Source organism: Osmia bicornis, chromosome 13 (genome assembly GCF_907164935.1).
Source record: "Osmia bicornis bicornis chromosome 13, iOsmBic2.1, whole genome shotgun sequence".
NCBI classification, from domain to species: Eukaryota; Metazoa; Arthropoda; class Insecta; order Hymenoptera; family Megachilidae; genus Osmia; species Osmia bicornis.
In genome coordinates, this window is record NC_060228.1 from 2,205,444 (window position 1) to 2,223,940 (window position 18,497).

Here is an 18,497-nt window from a genome sequence, read left to right on the forward strand (position 1 = left end):
CGTGGTTCGCTCAGTTAACCATCCGATGTATTAATTCCGGGTGATCGAGCACGACAACTAAATCGAAGACAGCGTGTCCAATAGGCCGAACTGCTCTCTAGGTTCCGCTATCAGATCGGTACCTTTTGGTAGCCTGACAGATTGACACTGTCCGTCGGATATTAGTGGCAATATGTTCCCTTAATTAAAGGCTTCATTGGCAAGGCGACCGATCCTTCGAACCGTTCCGTTTAGTCTCATCTCCTCCTTATTCGTCTCCTTCGTCTTCTTCGTCTTCTTTCAAAGATTATACCGTCGCGTCGATCCTATCGATCGTGATTCGTCGACGTCCCTGATCAACTTGTACGTACGGGACGCGTGGATTCCATCGTGGACGATCGATGATCGAATTATATCCGACACTGTCGACCATGCCTGACGATCGTTGTTCGACCGATCGAAGATTCCACCGACAGGATACATCGTTTTATACTCGATTCAACCTTCGACGTTCCATCAATGCAACGGGTACAATTTTAGCGCTACCAACGGCGCGTACAGGACGTCTGAAAAAGATTGGGCAAAAATGAAAACGATATTCAGATATCGATATGAAAAAGAGCACGAACTTACGAGACGACGCGGTAGTTAACTTCGAAAACGGGAACATCTTTATTCGCATGAATATGGAAGAAGGCATTGTGCGAGTACGCGCGTCTCGCCGAGGGTGGGCCAGAAGCTCGTATATTTCTTGTCGTAGACTTCCCAGGGCGAGCTGTCTTCGCCCGGGGGTCGCAGATAAATGACGACGTTCAGAATTGTCACCCGAAACGACCGGTTAACACATCGCCGCCCCTGTCATCGATCCGAACCGTCCAATAATGCACCCGGCAGCCAGGATTTATGTACCTGCCGTTCAACCTTTTCCAAACCTTCCTACCGTTCTGCGCCACAAACGACTTCATCGTTTCGAGGATCTAAAGGAAAATTCTACGGTATCCCGTGAATTTAGATCAGTGCAATTCGTCGAACGGGGGCAATTTAAATGGCAGATGGAAAATAGAGAAAGTAAATGAAATTTATGCAAACGCGTACTTTCGATGTTTCGAACGATGCTAGCTTTCAAGAAATTGCCGCGATAACGTCGGTAGCAGTGAAGGATCGTTAATTGCGAACGGTGTAACAGGTGACATGAACTTAACGATTTCACGACGAAGCATAATGTAATCGGACATTGTCGTCTTTACGACGAAAGTATCGTTTTTATAGGGTGAGTCGGGCTGGTAAGTGGCAGGTGGAACGCAAATTGGGTCCTCGTTGGTCCATCGTGTGCCGCAGTGGTTCTCCTAATTAGAAACTGTACAAGATCCTTTAAGCAGCATCGAAACTCGATTTTGTGAGTTCCAGCGTCCAAAGAGAACGTTAAGGAGGTATGCCTACCCAGAAGGCTCGGAAAAAAAGTTTTATGATAAATCCTTTGCTTCTTTTAAAAAGCACATTTTCACAAGATTCTAATAATTTATTCTTGTTACTTGGGCGTACTTGTTCCTTATCGAACGCTCGTAAATGTAAAAGTTTGATGTTAGTCGGTATTACGCGAAAGAAAGAATCACGGTGGGAGGTCGAGATTAACCGAGAAAGAAATAGAAAAAGAGAAAAATTCGTGGGAGCGTATCGAGGTAAGGTGGAACGGAGTAGGATCGAAAGGAAGCGAGGAAAAATTCCTAACGGGCACAAGCACATAGAGAAAAAGCGTGGTAGTAGGCAAAAGCCACGCTACCGTCGGCGCCTATCTTAATTCTCGATTGACGTTTATTTATCTGGCGACGTTTAATTTTTATGGGCGCGATCTGGCCGATAGGTTAGCCCCGCAGGTAGCTCCTGCTGTGTGGTCCGAAGAGAAGCACCGGAGGAGATTCGAGGTTAGACTGGTAGAACATTCGTGGACGAGCAGCACCTCTTAATTGAGGGGTGCCGCGTGTCGCGATAAGAGAAACACGGGCGTCAAAAACCCGTGGAAAGAGCTACCAAGAAAGGAAGAAGGGGAAACGAATGGAAAGGAGGAATTTATTGTCTTGCTAGGACTCGTTCATTCGTTGTTCCTTCAGGGTTATCCAACGTGGATTCCGAACGATCCCTACCGGATTCCCTTTGCTCGATATCTACACTCTTGCTCAAAAGTTAAACTTTTTCAATCCTCGATTAGCATGACTTATGCATTAAAAATGGATAAGTTTCCGAATGGTCCTAATTTTTGGACAATTTTGGGACTACGTATGCGCTATTCGATACTGAGCATGCGCTATTCAATACTGCGCGTGCGCTATTTAATACTGCGCGTGCGCTATTCGATACTGCGCATACACGGAACCCAACCTAACCTAACCTAACCTTACTACGATATCTCGAAAACGGTAAGACATCCAGCTCTGAAACCAACTTTAATCGATTTCTTGTAGTTAATTTAAATTATATACCGAACCTGAGTTCTCAATTCTGGTAGAGCAATTCGGAAACACAGCCTTAAAATTGTAACAGGATCAACTTTAAGCCTATATCTCGAATTTTTTTTCTATTCAACGTCTGGCAAGAATCTCATTCATTACGAGTGCGTATACATTCGTACGTCGTATTACCTCGAAAACATTCTTTTCGTCGACGTTTCTGGCCACTAACGAGGATGCTCACCTTGGCGCGTTAATAAACTCGCGTCTCGACTCGCGATTACTCCTCGTTTTCGCAACTCGGTTCCGCTCGCTTTCGATAATTGCTACGTAGAGATCTTTCTCGTCGGTTTCCGAAGGTGAACACGACATACTCGATTCGTCGATAACGATTAGCGGGTTCGATAGGGAGACAGGTATATCTTGATTCCCGGTAAAAACGTTTAATTTCTATTTTTATCGTGTTCAACTTAAAACGTAAGATATAAACGCACGCAATTTACTTATAAGACTGGTTGAACGTGAATAAAACACGTTCGGAGTTCCAAGTCCTTTCTTCGAGGTTCGCGACAAGCCGAAACGGGACGGGACGGGACGGGACGGGACAGGACAAGACGATAATGAGCGAGCTAAAAGCGATTTAGCGTCACGGCGCTAAGTGTTTTGTCGCCTCGCGAACTCGGTGCTAACTAATGCGGTTCGCAGAGGACCCGTATGCGTATCCCTCCTCCTCTCGCCTCTCACCTTTACCTTCTATCGACTTGTTCGTGAATTCGTCACCGCGTTCCTCCTCTGCTCGTTGAATTACCTCACACGTCGTTCGCCTTCTTTGCTCGTTTGGAAATTTTCCTTTGGCTCGTAAGGGTTAATAAACCAAAGGTGTACGTCAGCCACAGACGGTACAGTTCTTTTCCCGATTCCTCGAATTCTCGTGGACGTGACAGTTCGAACGGTAGAAGAATTTAAGCGTCAATAAGTTCCAGGATGTTCGGAAAGATTGCGTGGAATGCGATTGACACGGTGGGCCAAAATCACGGTGGGTCCGAACGAGAATATCTCGATGATTTATCCGTTGTACCACTCGAACGTAGAGAGTGGTGACTACGTAGTCGGCACCCTCGCCGCAGGAAACAACAATACACGAGCCATGAGCGACGATTATGGGGCAAGCGTGTCTTCCAGTTGAAAAGGGAAACCCCAATTTTTCTCGCTTCCAGCGACGAGCCAGCCATCGGCAGGAAGGAAATTGTCCGTGACTAAAGACGCCTCTGGTGTCTACTGTCAGCCAAGAACCCTTACTCTCCTCTTTCTTCCTCGTCATCGTCCACCATTCTTTCTACAGCGTCTTCACGCTTCTCCATTGTACCCCGAGTTTACCGGGGGTCGCATACCGATCCGCGTTCTCCATTCGAAACAACCGAGGAAATATTTTTCTAATCCCGGTTGTCACGCGAAACGGTTGCTGCTAATTTCTGAACAACGCGTTTGTTGACTTGCTAGGAAATCATTTACCAACGCGACGAAATTTACGGGGGGAAAAAGAAACAAAAACAAGGGGGTTTGCAGGCAGCGGAGTAACGGAGAAGAAGAGCATCGATACGCAGCCGGTATTCCGTACAAAGGATTGACAATAGCAAACAGTTTAATGTCCCGTACGTTTATTGTATCTCGGCTACCGTGGCTTTAACTCGCATCGCCGGGTAAAGTGGAAGGAGTGATGAAAGGAGGCAAGAGGGAAAGAAAGAGAAGGCCGAGAGGTACCAGAAGAGGAGAATCGGAACACCGGGACAGATCTGTTATTCTGTTAGACTCTGCCCGTTCCCCGGTGACATTTGAATGCTCGCTCGATTTTACATCGGCGAAGGGGAAGCCCGCAGGAAGAAGACTCGCCGGAGAAAACGAGGAGAACTTCTTTCCAGTATCCTTTGCGTTTACCATTCTCAGTCTTGGATTCTTGCTTTACTTTTCTTCTCAAATTTCCTTCGAACTCGTTACTAATTCCCTCTGCAACCTTTTCCTATGCAAGGGTGTGTACATATGTGTCCTCTAAGAAAGCGGGGGAAACGGAGCGAAGGAGAAACAGAAGGAACATATAGAAGAATCGCCGTAATTACCTTGGTATCTCGAAGTTGCAAGTTTGTTCAGTTGGCGACGTACGAAGAGGGATAAAGACGGAGAGAGAGAGAGGATACGAAGTAGAAATTCCAGCGAGAGAGGAGAATCCAGCAGTGATACCGAGCCGCTCAAAAATCTCGCGGAATCTCGGGAAAAGGCGAGTGGCCGTTGCCGCAATTGGTCATTGGGCGATTTTTGCCGGCATTCATGCGTCCGTTCTCGCTGTATTTATTGGAAAGGTTTCTCTGGTAGTATCTGCTATACACGGGGTTAACTAAACGCCGTATTCGACGCGCTATCTCCTTTCCTCTCATTTGATATTCTTCTCTTTATTTACGGGAACGGTGATGGCGATTTATCTTTTCCCCTTGCCACTGTCACGCTCTTTCTCTTTTCCACGAATCTTATCCGCAATTAGAGCGAACTCGACGAAACGACTGGTGTAACGCCGCGATTGGTTACCATCGATTCGAACTAGTTGGATTTACGGAGGCGAGCCGAGCCGATCTATTGCGCACGAATCGGCGCGGGGCATACAGCGCCGATAAATCGCGGGACGGTAAAACAAATCACTGGACGGGGACCGATCGATAGCATCTGGCCGCGTCGATCGACTTTGCCGGCGACATAATTCCTACAATGGCGGCATCGATGCACCGTCGCAAATTACACGCTTACATAATCCGATGGACCGATTAATCACACCGCGATTTACGAGGGATTTGTCGAGGACGCGGGAGCGCGCTAGCGGAGCTTCCATTCGGACGCGCAATTCCCTCGGATGATAATAAATCGGTCTATGATATCAAATTTTCTTCCACTACCAGGATACTAAATTATCCGAAAGTTTTCTGTTATTTACCAACGTTGGAGAAGCATCGTTGCGGTAATTTTCTATAAGGAAAACATGATTGCACGATCTTTCTGCCGAGTTATAGTCGGCGCGAGTAGCAAAAGGTTCGAAGATCCAAAGATCACGACTATTTATTTCATTGATCGTTTGTTGTATTTCATCGTGATCAATCGAAGACGCGCATACGTGTCCCGTTAAGCGAGCGATTCTTGTCGCAAAATGGGCAAACGATAGCCATACTCTGGCGAATGAATGCCTCTCGATGAGTCCTCGTCAGCTTGCATAATCGGCGAGCAAACAGATCGAGCAAAGACGTCGATCCAGGGAGCTTTCACGATTCTTCTTTCCTCCTCGCGGCGATCGTTGGGTGAACGAACCGCGTCTATCCTTCGTTTTCTAACAACGCAACAACACTATTTTCGGTGCAGCGAATCGCAACCGTTGCTTCGCGAGTAAACGCGAAAATCAGAAGCGACTTAACAGCAAGGGAGAACAGACGCGTTAAAGAAGAGAAGAAGGAAGAGAAAGAAGAAGAAGAAGAAGAAGAAGAAGACCACTCGCAATTAAACACGGCGTAAGTCTCGCTCCGAGGATAATGCCCCGGAATGCTGATAATTGGCTGAGCCGTCGGGACGACCCCAGAGACGATGGGTGCTCCGTGCACCTGGCTCTGGCATCGCACCGCACTGCAAGATCATCGGCTCGCGATCCCTCGTGTCTAATTGATTCCAAGTGATTTATATTACCTGCTGCCACGAACATTCTCCCCTCTCTACGTCACACGCTCCAATACGAACCGATTTCACTGCTTTATACGCGAGACGAATACTTTTTTAAGACCGATTCGAACACGACCGTATCGTATCCGTATCGTGCACGGAAAGAATGCTATATTTCTTCGAAATTGAAAATGAAAAAGATGTGTATACATGGATGTATTTGTTAAAAAGAAAGAGTTACACCTTCGAAGGCGATTGAAAAGAAGAGAAAGGTAATCCGGAAGCGGAAAGCAAGAAGGTAGATTGGGTTCAGGTGGAAAGATCGCGGAGCCGGCGCGGGTAGCCGGGCAAAAGGCAGCGGACGCAACACGCGGCGGGCATGGTTATACACGAGAGCTGGAAGACAGCAAACAGCCCCAGGGCCTTTCGCTCTCGAAGCCAGCACCGATATCAGATCGGCCGTATAAAACTATCGTATCGTTTAAATACGCACTGAAAGGTGAGGCGATGCATCGGAAGATACGCGGGCGGTGGCAGGCTACTTCTCTCGAGCTGCGTCCTCTCGTTCCGTCCGTCCGTTCGTTCGTCCGCGTGTCGATCCGTCGCGAAGATACCCGGTTGGAATCCATGGGAACCACGGCGAACCGAGCTTAACGCGTATAACCCCTTCCCAGGCTCGCGCCGCGACTCGCTCCCTCCGCTCTGCTTATTCATCTTCTTTCGCTACCCTATTCGTTTCCCCCTTTCGATCACTCTCTTTCTCTGGTTGTCTTAGAAATATTAGCTCGTCTCATAAATATCGTTGCTCGATTTCAAATAATTTGACGGAAGGCAACAAGTATCGCAAGCCCATTTCCTCCGCAATGTCCTCAAAGATCTCGATCCTCGATCCGCATTAGTATTCGCGGCTGGTTTTCGCTTAAACGTTCGAAAAGGATAATTGCCTGGCGGCGCGGAAACGCTTCGAGCGTTTCTTCGATTCGATCGCCGTCCGGCTCGACTCCATTCGACTCGACCGATCGCCGACAGATACGCTCTCGATACTTTGACCAGGATCGCCGATTCCCTTGGCTCGACGCACGCCCAAAGGAATCGGGTAATTGGAGCCGCATTCTCCGTTACGATTATAAGTTAATCCAAGGGTGTAACCGCTAGATTCTATCTTGTCGCGAATCGACCGATGCGCGAACTTTACAGAAGACGCGGTCTCTCGATGAAACGCGAACAAAAACTTATCCGGAGATTGCGCCAAGGTAGAGGAGAGGAGGGACACGCGGAAATAAGAAAAAAAAAAAAGGGGATCCAAGAGGATTTGCAAAACCCGGATGCTCGGGCAGGTGAGAGACAATGGGTGACAGGGAGACCCAGGACGGAGGCGGTGGTAATCCGCCGTTTTGAAAAGGGGTGGAACTCCGGCGTGCATTGTCCGCTTAATGATGGAGTGGAAACGTGACAGGTGAAACCGAATACACACGCCACCAAAATTCGACGTCCTAGCTCTTTCTCCATGGCTCCCAGAACCACGACGACCATCTTACCAACCCGACCAGTCTACCTCTTGAAACCCTCAACTTTCGAGACGTCCATCCATCGACGATTATGACATTTTCTGAGAGCCGTCGTTCCCGCTGATTCAGCGACCGGTCGATTTAACTCGCTTACCTAAATTACCTCCTTCGTAATTGCCTTGTTCGAGGGACGTCGAGTAATCCCGTTTCCTTCCTTTCGGCTCCCTTTAATTTACGGGTGCCAAGTGAAATCGCATCTAAATTTTCATCGTGTTTCAATGTCCGATACTTTCAGATACCAGGGAGACGGGTTTCGTGAACGCCATTACCGCGGCCGGAGTTACCTACGCGGTCACCAGGGCCTGCACCATGGGCCATCTGGTCGAGTGCTCTTGCGACAAGATGACACCGAAAGGTAAACAGCCTCGATTCCTTTTTATCTGATTCGCGAATCGATCTTGCGAACCATTGGAAATGCTCAGGTAATCGTCTGGGCAAACTGGCGCGTGCCATCGACATGGAGAAGAGTCTGCCTACGGAGGGTGACTGGGAATGGGGTGGATGCGGCGACAACGTGAAGTTTGGATTCAAAAAATCACGGGACTTCATGGACGCGCCTTATCGAAAACGCACCGACATCAAAACTCTGGTCAAGCTTCACAACAACAACGCTGGTCGCCTGGTAAACGCTCTTATCTTCTTTTCGCTGTTTCTTTTTTTCTTTTTAAAGAAACGCGTTTGGTTCGTGCGACAGGCTATCAGGAACTTTATGAGGACCGAGTGCAAGTGTCACGGACTGTCCGGATCGTGCACGGTTCGCACGTGTTGGCGGAAAATGCCCCCGTTCCGTGACGTTGGGAACAGGCTGAAAGAGTCGTTCGACGGAGCGGCAAAAGTGATACCGAGCAACGACGGGCACAGCTTCATCACAGAGGGCCCGACCATCAAGCCGCCCGACAGATTCGATCTGATTTACAGCGAGGACTCGCCCGACTTCTGCAAGCCGAACCGAAAGACGGGATCGTTAGGTACCCAGGGACGTCGTTGCAACTCCACCAGTCAAGGAGTAGACGGATGCGAGCTACTGTGCTGCGGCCGTGGCTACGACACCAGGATCGTCAAGGAGAAGATCAATTGCGAGTGTAGGTTCCGTTGGTGTTGCGAGGTCACCTGCAACACTTGTCTCGTCAAGAAGACCATCAACACTTGTCGTTAGCAATGATTGGCGCAATGGATTTTTAGGTAATTTCTGGTCCCCTCCCTGTTGTCAACGCGTGTTTTCCATCAGAGTATGTTTCATTTTTTAACCGTTTCGTTTCAGCCAGTCTATTTCTTTTCTTTTTCTATATTTCTGAAGATTCGTCCTCCCTTATCCTACCTTCCAGACTCTTATTCGATTACGCTGATCCTTCCCGGACCTGAACATCCTAAGAAAAGTGATTCGAATCCAGGTATTCTGTGGACTGACTGAAACGAAACGAGAGATTAATCTGGACCGCAAATGGTAAGAAATGTTCATCTTTCGACGTTTGATGATTTCGCGGTTAGGATAAGCGTTTGTAATATAGATATCGCGAATCGATTCTGAAAAAAGAAGGCTGCGTCTAGTTTTTGATTCGAGGAGCGATCATTGTCGTCGTTCGAAGCTTTCCAGGTATCTCCAGCTATTCGTTGAAGCGTTTCCGGTCGCGTTCGTCGCGCGTGGAACGTTCGTAGCTTTTCTCGCTTTTCGTCCAGTTTGTCGGCGAATTTTCTTTGCGCTTGCAAAATCTCTCCATGATTTTTTTTTTTTTATATTAATATTATTCTTTCTGTGTTTGTTTGTTTGTTTTTTTTTCTCTCTTGTAAATAAGACTGAATCGACGAAAGTTTATATTGTGCCAGAATAAAAAAGCGTGTACCCTCGGGCAAAATTCTCGTTGGTTACTTTCTATCGCGTTGATCGACCTTTGAGCTCGTTTGCAACGAGATCGCCGATTAATCACCGCCACCAGCTGTGACGTCTGTATCGGTTCAGACGTTTTTTTTCTGACCTCGATATTCGTCTTTGCGATCGATTGCAGGTAAGTGAAACGTTTCGTAATTAAACCCCTTCGTTAAGAACGCTTCAAACGAAAGTCGTACATCGTCGCTCGTTCAGGATACCAAAGGAGAACGGTCGATCTGCCGAACAGGGAAAGATGTTAGGAGGCCTCGTATATTACCGCGTCTTGTAGAACACAAGCTTTTAGCTGTAATTCGACCTTGTACATGGGAGAGGTCGCGCGAGCAATAAACAACCGGTGTCTACATCTCCTATAAAATAGTTTTACGGTTAAGGCCGGAGAGAGGAATTTCGCGTAACCATAAAGCCAGAAACGAAGAGGAACGCTCGCGCCGTATCGCGCGGCGCGTTCGCCGCGTTTCGGCGATAGCGGAAGCCATAAACTTCACCAAGAGAAATCTTTTTTTATCCCCTCTTTGACACGAGCTTCTTCGCTCGTCTCGCTTTCTTTGTCAGAGGTGAAAATTAACGCGGTCGGTTGGGTCCGGTATATTCGCTTTCAGAATTTTTCATCCTCCGGATCTCGTGTCGGCGTTAAGGGTCGCTTTTAACCCCTTCGTTGTAGCGTCCGTTGTCTAATAATCGTAAATCGATCGTTAAAACTCGCAGGAAACTTCTATTCTATTTCAGTTACGCCATTAATAATGATTAAAGAAGCCTCAAGAATGACGAAAGGAACAAAAGCTTGATTATTTCTAAAAAAAATTCAAGCGGACAAATAAAGAAATATCGGCGATAAAAAATTCTGGATGGAAAGAAAAAAGTAAGAACAACGATTTTTGATAATCATTAAACTCTTAATGTGCATGGCAAAAGTGGTTCGCAGGGGTCGGGTAAAAAAGTTTCGGCTCTTACACCCTTCGATTTAATAGGTTGACGCGGCGGAGAAGAGGTGTGCGCGCGAGAAGAGCTCGCGTAAAGGTCTCTTAATAGAGAGGTCGACCTCCACAGGGTAGAAAGGTGGTGAGCTGCAATTAGCCCCACCAGCCTGGTTGGACCGGACCGGACCGTCCGGACTCGATTAGCCCATGGCCAAGAGATTGGTCTGCTTTGGGCTGGCTGGGTGGTCCAACCGGGGTAATTTTCGGCTGCCGTCCACGTTCCCCTTTGAGGGAAAAATGGCCCCTCGAAATTGGACCCGAAGTTACCGAGCGCGTACCAGAAACCCGGCCCGTAACTCCTCGATCCCAGGACGCGTCCGCCATCTTTTCTTCTCCCTCTTCTCCTGGTTCTTCCCACGGGCGAAGGAAAGGCGAGAGGATCTTCCGGTGGTAATTCAATTTCGCCCGACAGACCCGATCCGTACCGGTTATTACGGGCTAATGAAAACATCGCCGCCACGGAGGATACCCGGGACCCATGGGAAGCGATGTTCGATTCGTTTATCGAGTCTCTCGATTACCGCATTAACTTGTTTATGAATTTTCTTTCTTCATTTTTTAAGAGAAGAGAGGATAAAGCTGGTACGCGTGAGAGAAACTCTCTGACGGAGAAGGATCGTTCGTTTGGCAACGCGTTCTTGGAACGATTAGACGCGGAACAATGGGGCCCGCAGAACGCACGTGAGTCGTGACGCGCGACAAAACCGCAAAACGCGAGCGTGATTAATCGTAGCTGCTCTGGAAAGAGAAAGAACAGTTCTTTCTTCGTTGCCTCGTTACCCTCCGACTGCTGGAGGAAACAACGATAAGGCACCGTGACTCGACGCGCGACCGACGAGCTTTTTTACAACGGGATCGTCGAAACGCTTGTTATCGAGGGAAGAAGGGCTCGAACGAATCGGCGAAACAAAGTTGCTCCTGGTACCGTGAGCTACCTATCGTTTCAAAAAATATCTTTACCTTTCAAAGACGCTTTCAGGTATCGGCACGATATCTAATTGGCAATCTTGCCTGGCTAATTCAATATCTCATTGTCAGTCGATATCCGCATACTTGCTACTTTCGTTATTAATTCTGAATTCCTACCGATGCGTGCATAGGTGGTAAGAGAGGAAAAGGGTTAAGAAAGATGGCAAGCAGCAAGTGTAGGTACAGAGGCAAGCAAGAAATCGAGGCGCCGGAGGTGGTCGGTCGTTCGAGCCGGCCGACGCCAATATTAATTAAACGATCCCATAAGCGCCTAACAAACTGGCTGTACGTTAGGCGGTTTATTGGGCTCGCCGAGCAGGACGTTAAAATGTTCCAATCTTAATTAGGTAGGTGTTTACAGGAGGATAATTCCACGGGCCTTAAGCCGGTGCACCGTTTACCGTTTCTACTGGACGCGGGCCACCGGCTACGAAGCTCCTCGTTGCTTCTCCTTCGGATATTCTTCGAAAAAGAATATATTCCTCTCGTGTCCTCTCCCTTTCGACGCTCTTCTTCGCCCTTTTTCTCCAATCCCAGCTACTCGAAGGACGAAGGACCGTGCCACGAGGTAGGTGGAGGAGGTCGTTGAAATCTTTACGGTTCTTCCAGCTTCTTGGAATTTCTTCGACCTCTTCTCTCTTCGTCTCGCTTCACCCTTCTTCCCTGGCATACTGGTCTTGCGTAATTAGCCGCATGTCCTTTTTTTTCCTCTCCCCCTGGTCCCCTGTGCGTTTCTCTGTCGAAAAAGCGACGGACGCGCCGGCAAGGGGCGAGTAATCTCCGCTCGGAATGCACGCTCTGGATAAGCTTCGTTCTTCGTTTCTCTTCCAGGTAATCTCGCCTTCTCCTTCGAAAGCATTGTTCTTCGCGACTGTGTACCTGCTAATTCCCGTCGATTCGTTTAGAGGCGTTTAGAAGCGGTTAGCGCGCGGTTACGACGCCATCTTCCGCGTTCCGCTCGGTCCGCGAAAGCTGGAAAATCCTGGAGCTGCTCGACCACCTTCGTTCCTCGATGCTTATCGCGACCGATCGGGGGGGCACGATTCGTTTCGCGAGTTGAATTTACGGGGAATTGCGGAAAATCAGTTAACGTTTCAGGAGGGATGGAAATTACCGTCCGGAGGGGCTCGTAATTTCCCTTCGGTCTGATGTTGATCGAGCCAAGTCGGGTCCGAGTGGAAACGAGTCGAGGCGTGTCGTAATTATCGGTCGCATAATATCGCTGGGTTTATTTTAAAGAATTTTTACGCTCGCGCGAGGAATTCCGTTTTATCTGCGAGCTACTCGAGCAAGTATGTTGCATCTGGTACCGTTTCGCCGCTCGCTTTCCGATTTATCGCCGACCAAAGACGAAATATAAATCGGATCGATGCATTTGCAAACTAGTCCCCAAGTTATTTCTTTCAACTATTTAACTTACCGCTCCTGTTCCCTCTTCCTCTTCTCGTTCAGCTGGGTCGCGACTTGAAAATCTCGATCGTTCCATCGGAAAACGCCCTCTCGTTCTCCGTAAACAGATGGCAGAGAAGGATTCAGCGAATCCGGAGGAAATCGCCGACCGCTTCGGTCCCGAAAAGGAGGAGCGGAACGAGGCTGGACGATAAATATCTCTGTGCAGTCGCGTTGCGAGCACACGACATTGTGGGCAATGGTCGTAAAGCGACGTGTTGCCAAGCCCTTCTCCTCATCCTCCTCTCTGCACAGACTCCGCCGTGTTTCCGATGCCAGATTATACGCGCTGGACCGTGACACCGACAACTTCATCCGCGGGGCGCCTCTGATTTATCCTTATTAATAAAACTTTAAAGTGCTGTTAACATGTGCCGGAGGGTGGCGGTGACGGCGAACGCGGCGCAGAGACCGAAGAGGAAGGAACTGGGCTATGGCTGGGCAAGTATTGCGCTCCGTAGGCGGCCGAAATTTCGATACACTCGCGTTTCGCTCGCAGTTGCAATGCTACCAAGCATACACGGACAAAGTACTGTATTTTTCTGGCAATTGAACTTCAACACCAGGAAGAGACAGAAAATAAGTCCAAAATACTGAAGTATTCTCACCCTAAGCCTATTAGCAAACATCGACCATAATGGGAGTTATTAAAATGTCTGTGATGGAACTTTAAGACCGATCGAAATCGTTTAAGAAAATCACATAAAATACGAGAGAGAAGGATTGGAAAAATATCGAGAGCAGAGAAGCTCTTTCGACTGGGTCGAAAGTTTCTCTGGCAAGCTGGAGCACGCATGGGCTCGCAGCAGGGTGTCCTGGTTCGCGAGGAGCGAGGGGCGAGAAGGATGGTCGTGGGGTCCGGAGGAATCGAGCAGCGCCTCGACGAGATATCAGGCATTATTAAAAGTACATAAACACCGCGAGGTAAAACGCGAATTATGGCCGTGGCTGGCTGTGAATTAAGAAGGGGCGACGACGGAACGATGAGAGTATCAGATAAACAGAGTCGTAGGGCTCACTTGCTACCTACCTCTTTCATTCCTCCTCTTAGAAGATTATCTCTCGTGCATAGAAAATTAAACTTAAGAAATAATTAAGGATTTAAACTTGAGAATCGTCCGCGACAAGTATTTACCTCCGGAGGTCTGCGCGCTCGATGGGTTAATAAGAAGTAGATGAAATCGCGAAGAAGGAAGAGAGAGACGGTAAGGGGGGAAGACACGAAGGAGTTTTCGAACAGAGGGATGGCAGAGCTCAGTCTAATGAAGCCGTTTTCGTGAACGGACCACCGTTGTCCCGCGTGTGGGAGCAAGAATCGTTCCTTTATCGCGAACGCTCGATCTGAGATCGACGTTCAACTCCGTATATCCGCTCGATCAGCCATCGATCCAGCGTGGAACTCGAACGTAATTCACGATCTCCCGTCGTCCGGTGGACCTCCTCGAGAACGATCCACTCCCGATGCCCTGCCGCGATTACGACTTTCATTTCATTTCAATTCCTGCTGCTTACTTAGACCCGATACTCGCGTTCAGCTAACAGCGCGTTAACTCCTTTGTCTTCTTTTTCATCGCGCTAGAACAGCTCTCGCCTTCCCTTTCGAGGCTCGTTAATCGCGAAACATTTTTCTCGCTCCCCAAAGCGGCGGTCGGTTATGAAAATTCACGAGGAACGGAGCGGCGCGGCGTGTCCCGTGCTTGTCCCCTTGGCTTTTGGCTCATGTCGCGCGTCCACCCACGATCAGGAGGATATGGATGCGAGCAGTTAGCCGGCGAGACGGGCCGCGACGCGGTTGAATCATCGCGAAATCTCGCGATAACGCGGCTATCCCTTGTCTTCATCTTCTTTCCTCGTTTCTTCTTAAACGAACCCGTTTCCCTGCTGTCGAGTATCGCGATTCACTCGAAATTGTCGTTACCGGGAATTGTAATTATGCCAGAAACTGCTATGTACATAGATCTCGCTCGTTAGATCGCAGAGAACAGCTTATGCCTAAGCAGTGATAATAAAAACGTCACGTTCCATAGCTATCTCCGTTGCTATACCTGTTTATAGTTGGAAAGTAACCGTAAGGCTATCGTGCCTTGCTACAGGTAGGTAGCTAATCCAGTTATTTACTTATCTATTTAGCCATTTATTTGCATAATACGAGCCGCTTTATAATTACAATGATCGATAGTAATAGGGAAGGAAAAAGGAAGAGTGGACTTGTCAGTAAGGCTATCTAACAGGCTTGTGTCTTACAATGTTGTTGGAGGTTCTTTCTTGTTTTCTTTTCACTTTCTTTTTATAGCGGTTGTTTTCAACCACTTTATTTTAAGTTTACACTTCAGTAGCGAGGGAAATTCTCGGTGACATCCGTGAGATTACTAATCTTCGCGATACCTTGAAATGTGTACACAAATGATTAAAGAAGAGACGGAAAGATCGCGCAGGTGCTCCGATGGGTCTAGCTGCAGCTAGAACGTTTATTGCACGAGGACCGATAGAAACGGTCCCTCCTCCGGACGTGTCGGTCCCATCCCATAAACGGCCCCGTTTTACGATCCCAACGGCGGTTTTCGCTGCACTTTTTGCCCGCTGACCGCTGCCTGAAAGCTTACCTACCGGTCAAAGAGGGGTTGAGGCGGACTGGACCCGGTCGAGAGGAAGCTTCTTCGTTGCTCGTCGCTCGCTCGATGGAACACCTACCGCGATAATTACGTGACATTTTGTTTTGCGACCGCAGGGGATTTTTTCCTCACCTCTGTTCCGTGCTCGCGCGTCGATCCAACGTTTCGAGGCAAACGTCGCACGGTTACCCGGCTCGCTCGTTTTAATTTCGTCTATATTACCCTTAAATTATCCCGGACGCCGACGTAGTATCCTAATTGTTATCGTTTCTGTCGGCAGAGGAAAATAAATTGTTATCGCGTCTATCCGAAAGAAATGGTAGACGGGAATTGTTGCGGTCGATTAACCTGGAATTATCGTGGCCGATTCGTGATTATCGGGAAATAACTCAATAAAGGGCCCGGTTTGATCGCGACTGCGTGGGTAGTCGATAAAATATCAATTTCGATAATGGCCGAAGAGATCGCGCGAGTAGCGAAATTCGACGATGGAGAGAGAGAGAGAAAGGTCAGAAGGAGTGGCGTGAGAAGAGAAGAGAGAAGGAGAATTTTGACGCCTTTCGTTCGTGGCGGCCTTGCGGTGTAATTACGAGCCTCGCGGAACACCGCGGTGGGTCCAATGTGGCCCTTTTGCCTTCGTTCCTCTCTTATTCTCTTTATCGCGTTCCACCGGTGCGGTGGTCCACGTTCAACTTCCCATTCAGCGCATTTCATATTTTCGGTATAAATAATTTGTTGTTTCGTAATATCCTCCATTTGCGGAGGATTCGCTACCCTCCATTCTTTCCTCTTCATTCCTCTTCCTGCCGATCGTACGTTTCTCGCGAACGGAAGAGCGAGGAGTCGCGAGATGGTTCGCCGTTCGATTTCGGTCGTTCATGCGTTCTCCGGAGTGAGAACAAAGAGGCAAGGATAGCCCCGGAGTCACCGATCCGAGCTGTGTATGCTAATTTACCAGGAATCCTTCTTCTTCTGCTTCTTCTGCTTCTGCTGGCGTAGCTGGTGCTGTCTCTCCTTCTTGCCTCGTCCAACGTCGGACAGAAGAATGAGTCCAGTCTTCGGATGACCAGGTGGTCCTCTCTTTGCGCGTACACACTCGAGTGCACTCCAGTTTTTCCCTCGCGTCTTCGTCCTTGCCGCCGATGATCCCAACGTCGAATCGAATCCTCCGTGTCCTGCCCGTATAATCTCGCTTTAGCTAAACAAACTCTTATTCTTCTTCTCCTTCACCTTCGTTCCTTCAACTTTGTGAGTCGGTCGTAAAAAAGGATCGGCTATCGAGGGGATCGACCTTCCGTTTTGACGCCTGAACCGATTCTGTTCGGTTGGTCGCAAGATATTTCCAATATCGTAAAACCATTAATTACCCAGGTGGACCTGGGTGTCGGTGTATCGGCGTATCGGCTTCGAAGCCCTTCTCCCCCTCTTCCTACGCTCTCGACTACTTAGGTGGCCGTAGCTGGCCGGGATGATGTATTTCGGCGTTTTTGCTCGACATTAATAATAACGTCTCTTGCTTCCCGACTGCTCGCTTCTCGACTCCGTGAAAGCACTCCCTTTCCTCTTCCTCGGTTCATTACCGGCCACTCTCGCTCCTCCTTCCTCTCGTCCCTCTTCGCGACCGCCTCGTGACTTTGTCGATTAGTCGCGTGTTTCTCCAGGCAAAGGGATTCGTTTTCCTGACGGTGTCTCGGACGATTCTCCATGCTACTCTCGGCCCGGCGGAAGAGGACGAGCCTCCACTGTAACCGCGTGGAAAATGGGACACGCGAGTGGATCCTGGGAATCCTGCGAGATTAGATTGCGGGTATCGCGGGAAGCGATAGAGAATATAAGGAGATACTTTTCACTAAATTCTTACAGTAGGTATACGTGAAATCAGCGGGGTGGTCAATTGGGAAGAATTAGCCGTAAAGGAGAAGAAACGAGGAGGATGGAGAAGGAGGCCAGGGTGGCGCGTTTCGCGAATTCCTGGTCGATGCCGTTCGAGTTGGACCTCTGAGAGGCATAGAAGAGGTAAAGATAAAGCTAGATAGGATAGGAATCTGGCTGTCGATGAACGCGTCTGAACACGGTGTACGGAGAATCGCGATCTCGTGCTTTCGTTCCCACAGTCGGCGGGGACGTGGATTCCGAAGGAGATTCCCTTTGCTCGTTCCGCGGAAGACGCGGTCGAAAGACGGTCGAGGGAAAGAGAAAGAGGTGTGTGTGCGCGCGCGCGTGCTAATTCGAGCAACAACAAGGGAAAGAGAGAAAGAGGGGATATCGGTGGAGCCGTATAACATGCCAAAACACCGATAATTCGACCGTGTGGTCCCGAACGTCAGCCGATATTCTTTCCCACGGATGGCCCTCGGTAAGGACGGACGACCAGATCCAGGACCACGGCCAAAGGGATTCCTGCCATTCCCCGGCAGCCTACGCTCCAGCGAACGCGTCCGCGGCCCACCTTCCTCCCAATCGCAAAAACGATAAATTAGTTGATTTACTCGCCCGTTTTTTATCGGGAATAACTCTTTGACCGGGGGAACCAGACCTCTTCGGCAGTGGAAGATTAGGGCAACAGGAAGCACGCCGTATACGTCTCCTTGCTCTTCCTCCTCTCCTCGTCGTTTCCTTTCTTCATCGAACTCCTTTCGAAGATAAGGTGTTGCCTTTCAACAGGTTCTGGACGCGAGCAATAAATTACACCTGTGTTGCAAACTTGATAGTAAAATAGGTGGAAGAATAATTGAGGAAAAATACAAGGTGATTCGACAGAGAGGAGAGAAAGAAGAGAAGGCTCGGTTAGAAGGATAAAATCGGGGCAGGAAGGCGGGCGAAACGGCACGCGGCGCGGCGCGTCGCGTCGTCGCCGATCACACGCGCGTGGCATCCCTGATGGGGTCCTGTTCACAGAGTGACGCGAGCCTCTGTGTCTCTCG

The 18,497-nt window shown here is 48.9% G+C and overlaps 1 protein-coding gene across 8 annotated transcripts in view; it reads left to right on the forward strand.

Moving 5' to 3' along the window:
- Window positions 1-9,518, forward strand: part of LOC114871802 (protein Wnt-6-like) — a 49,932-nt gene extending 40,414 nt beyond the window's left edge. For 7 of the 8 annotated variants that reach the window (XM_029178222.2, XM_029178226.2, XM_029178227.2 and 4 more), the window contains 3 exons: window positions 7,914-8,033; window positions 8,101-8,300; window positions 8,373-9,518. In XM_029178222.2, coding sequence (XP_029034055.1) covers window positions 7,914-8,033; window positions 8,101-8,300; window positions 8,373-8,834 — 782 coding nt within the window. In that variant the 3' untranslated portion in view covers window positions 8,835-9,518. The remainder of the gene's footprint in view (window positions 1-7,913; window positions 8,034-8,100; window positions 8,301-8,372) is intronic. The other variant, XM_029178225.2, reaches the window with a different exon arrangement.
- The last annotated feature ends 8,979 nt before the right edge of the window (window positions 9,519-18,497 follow it).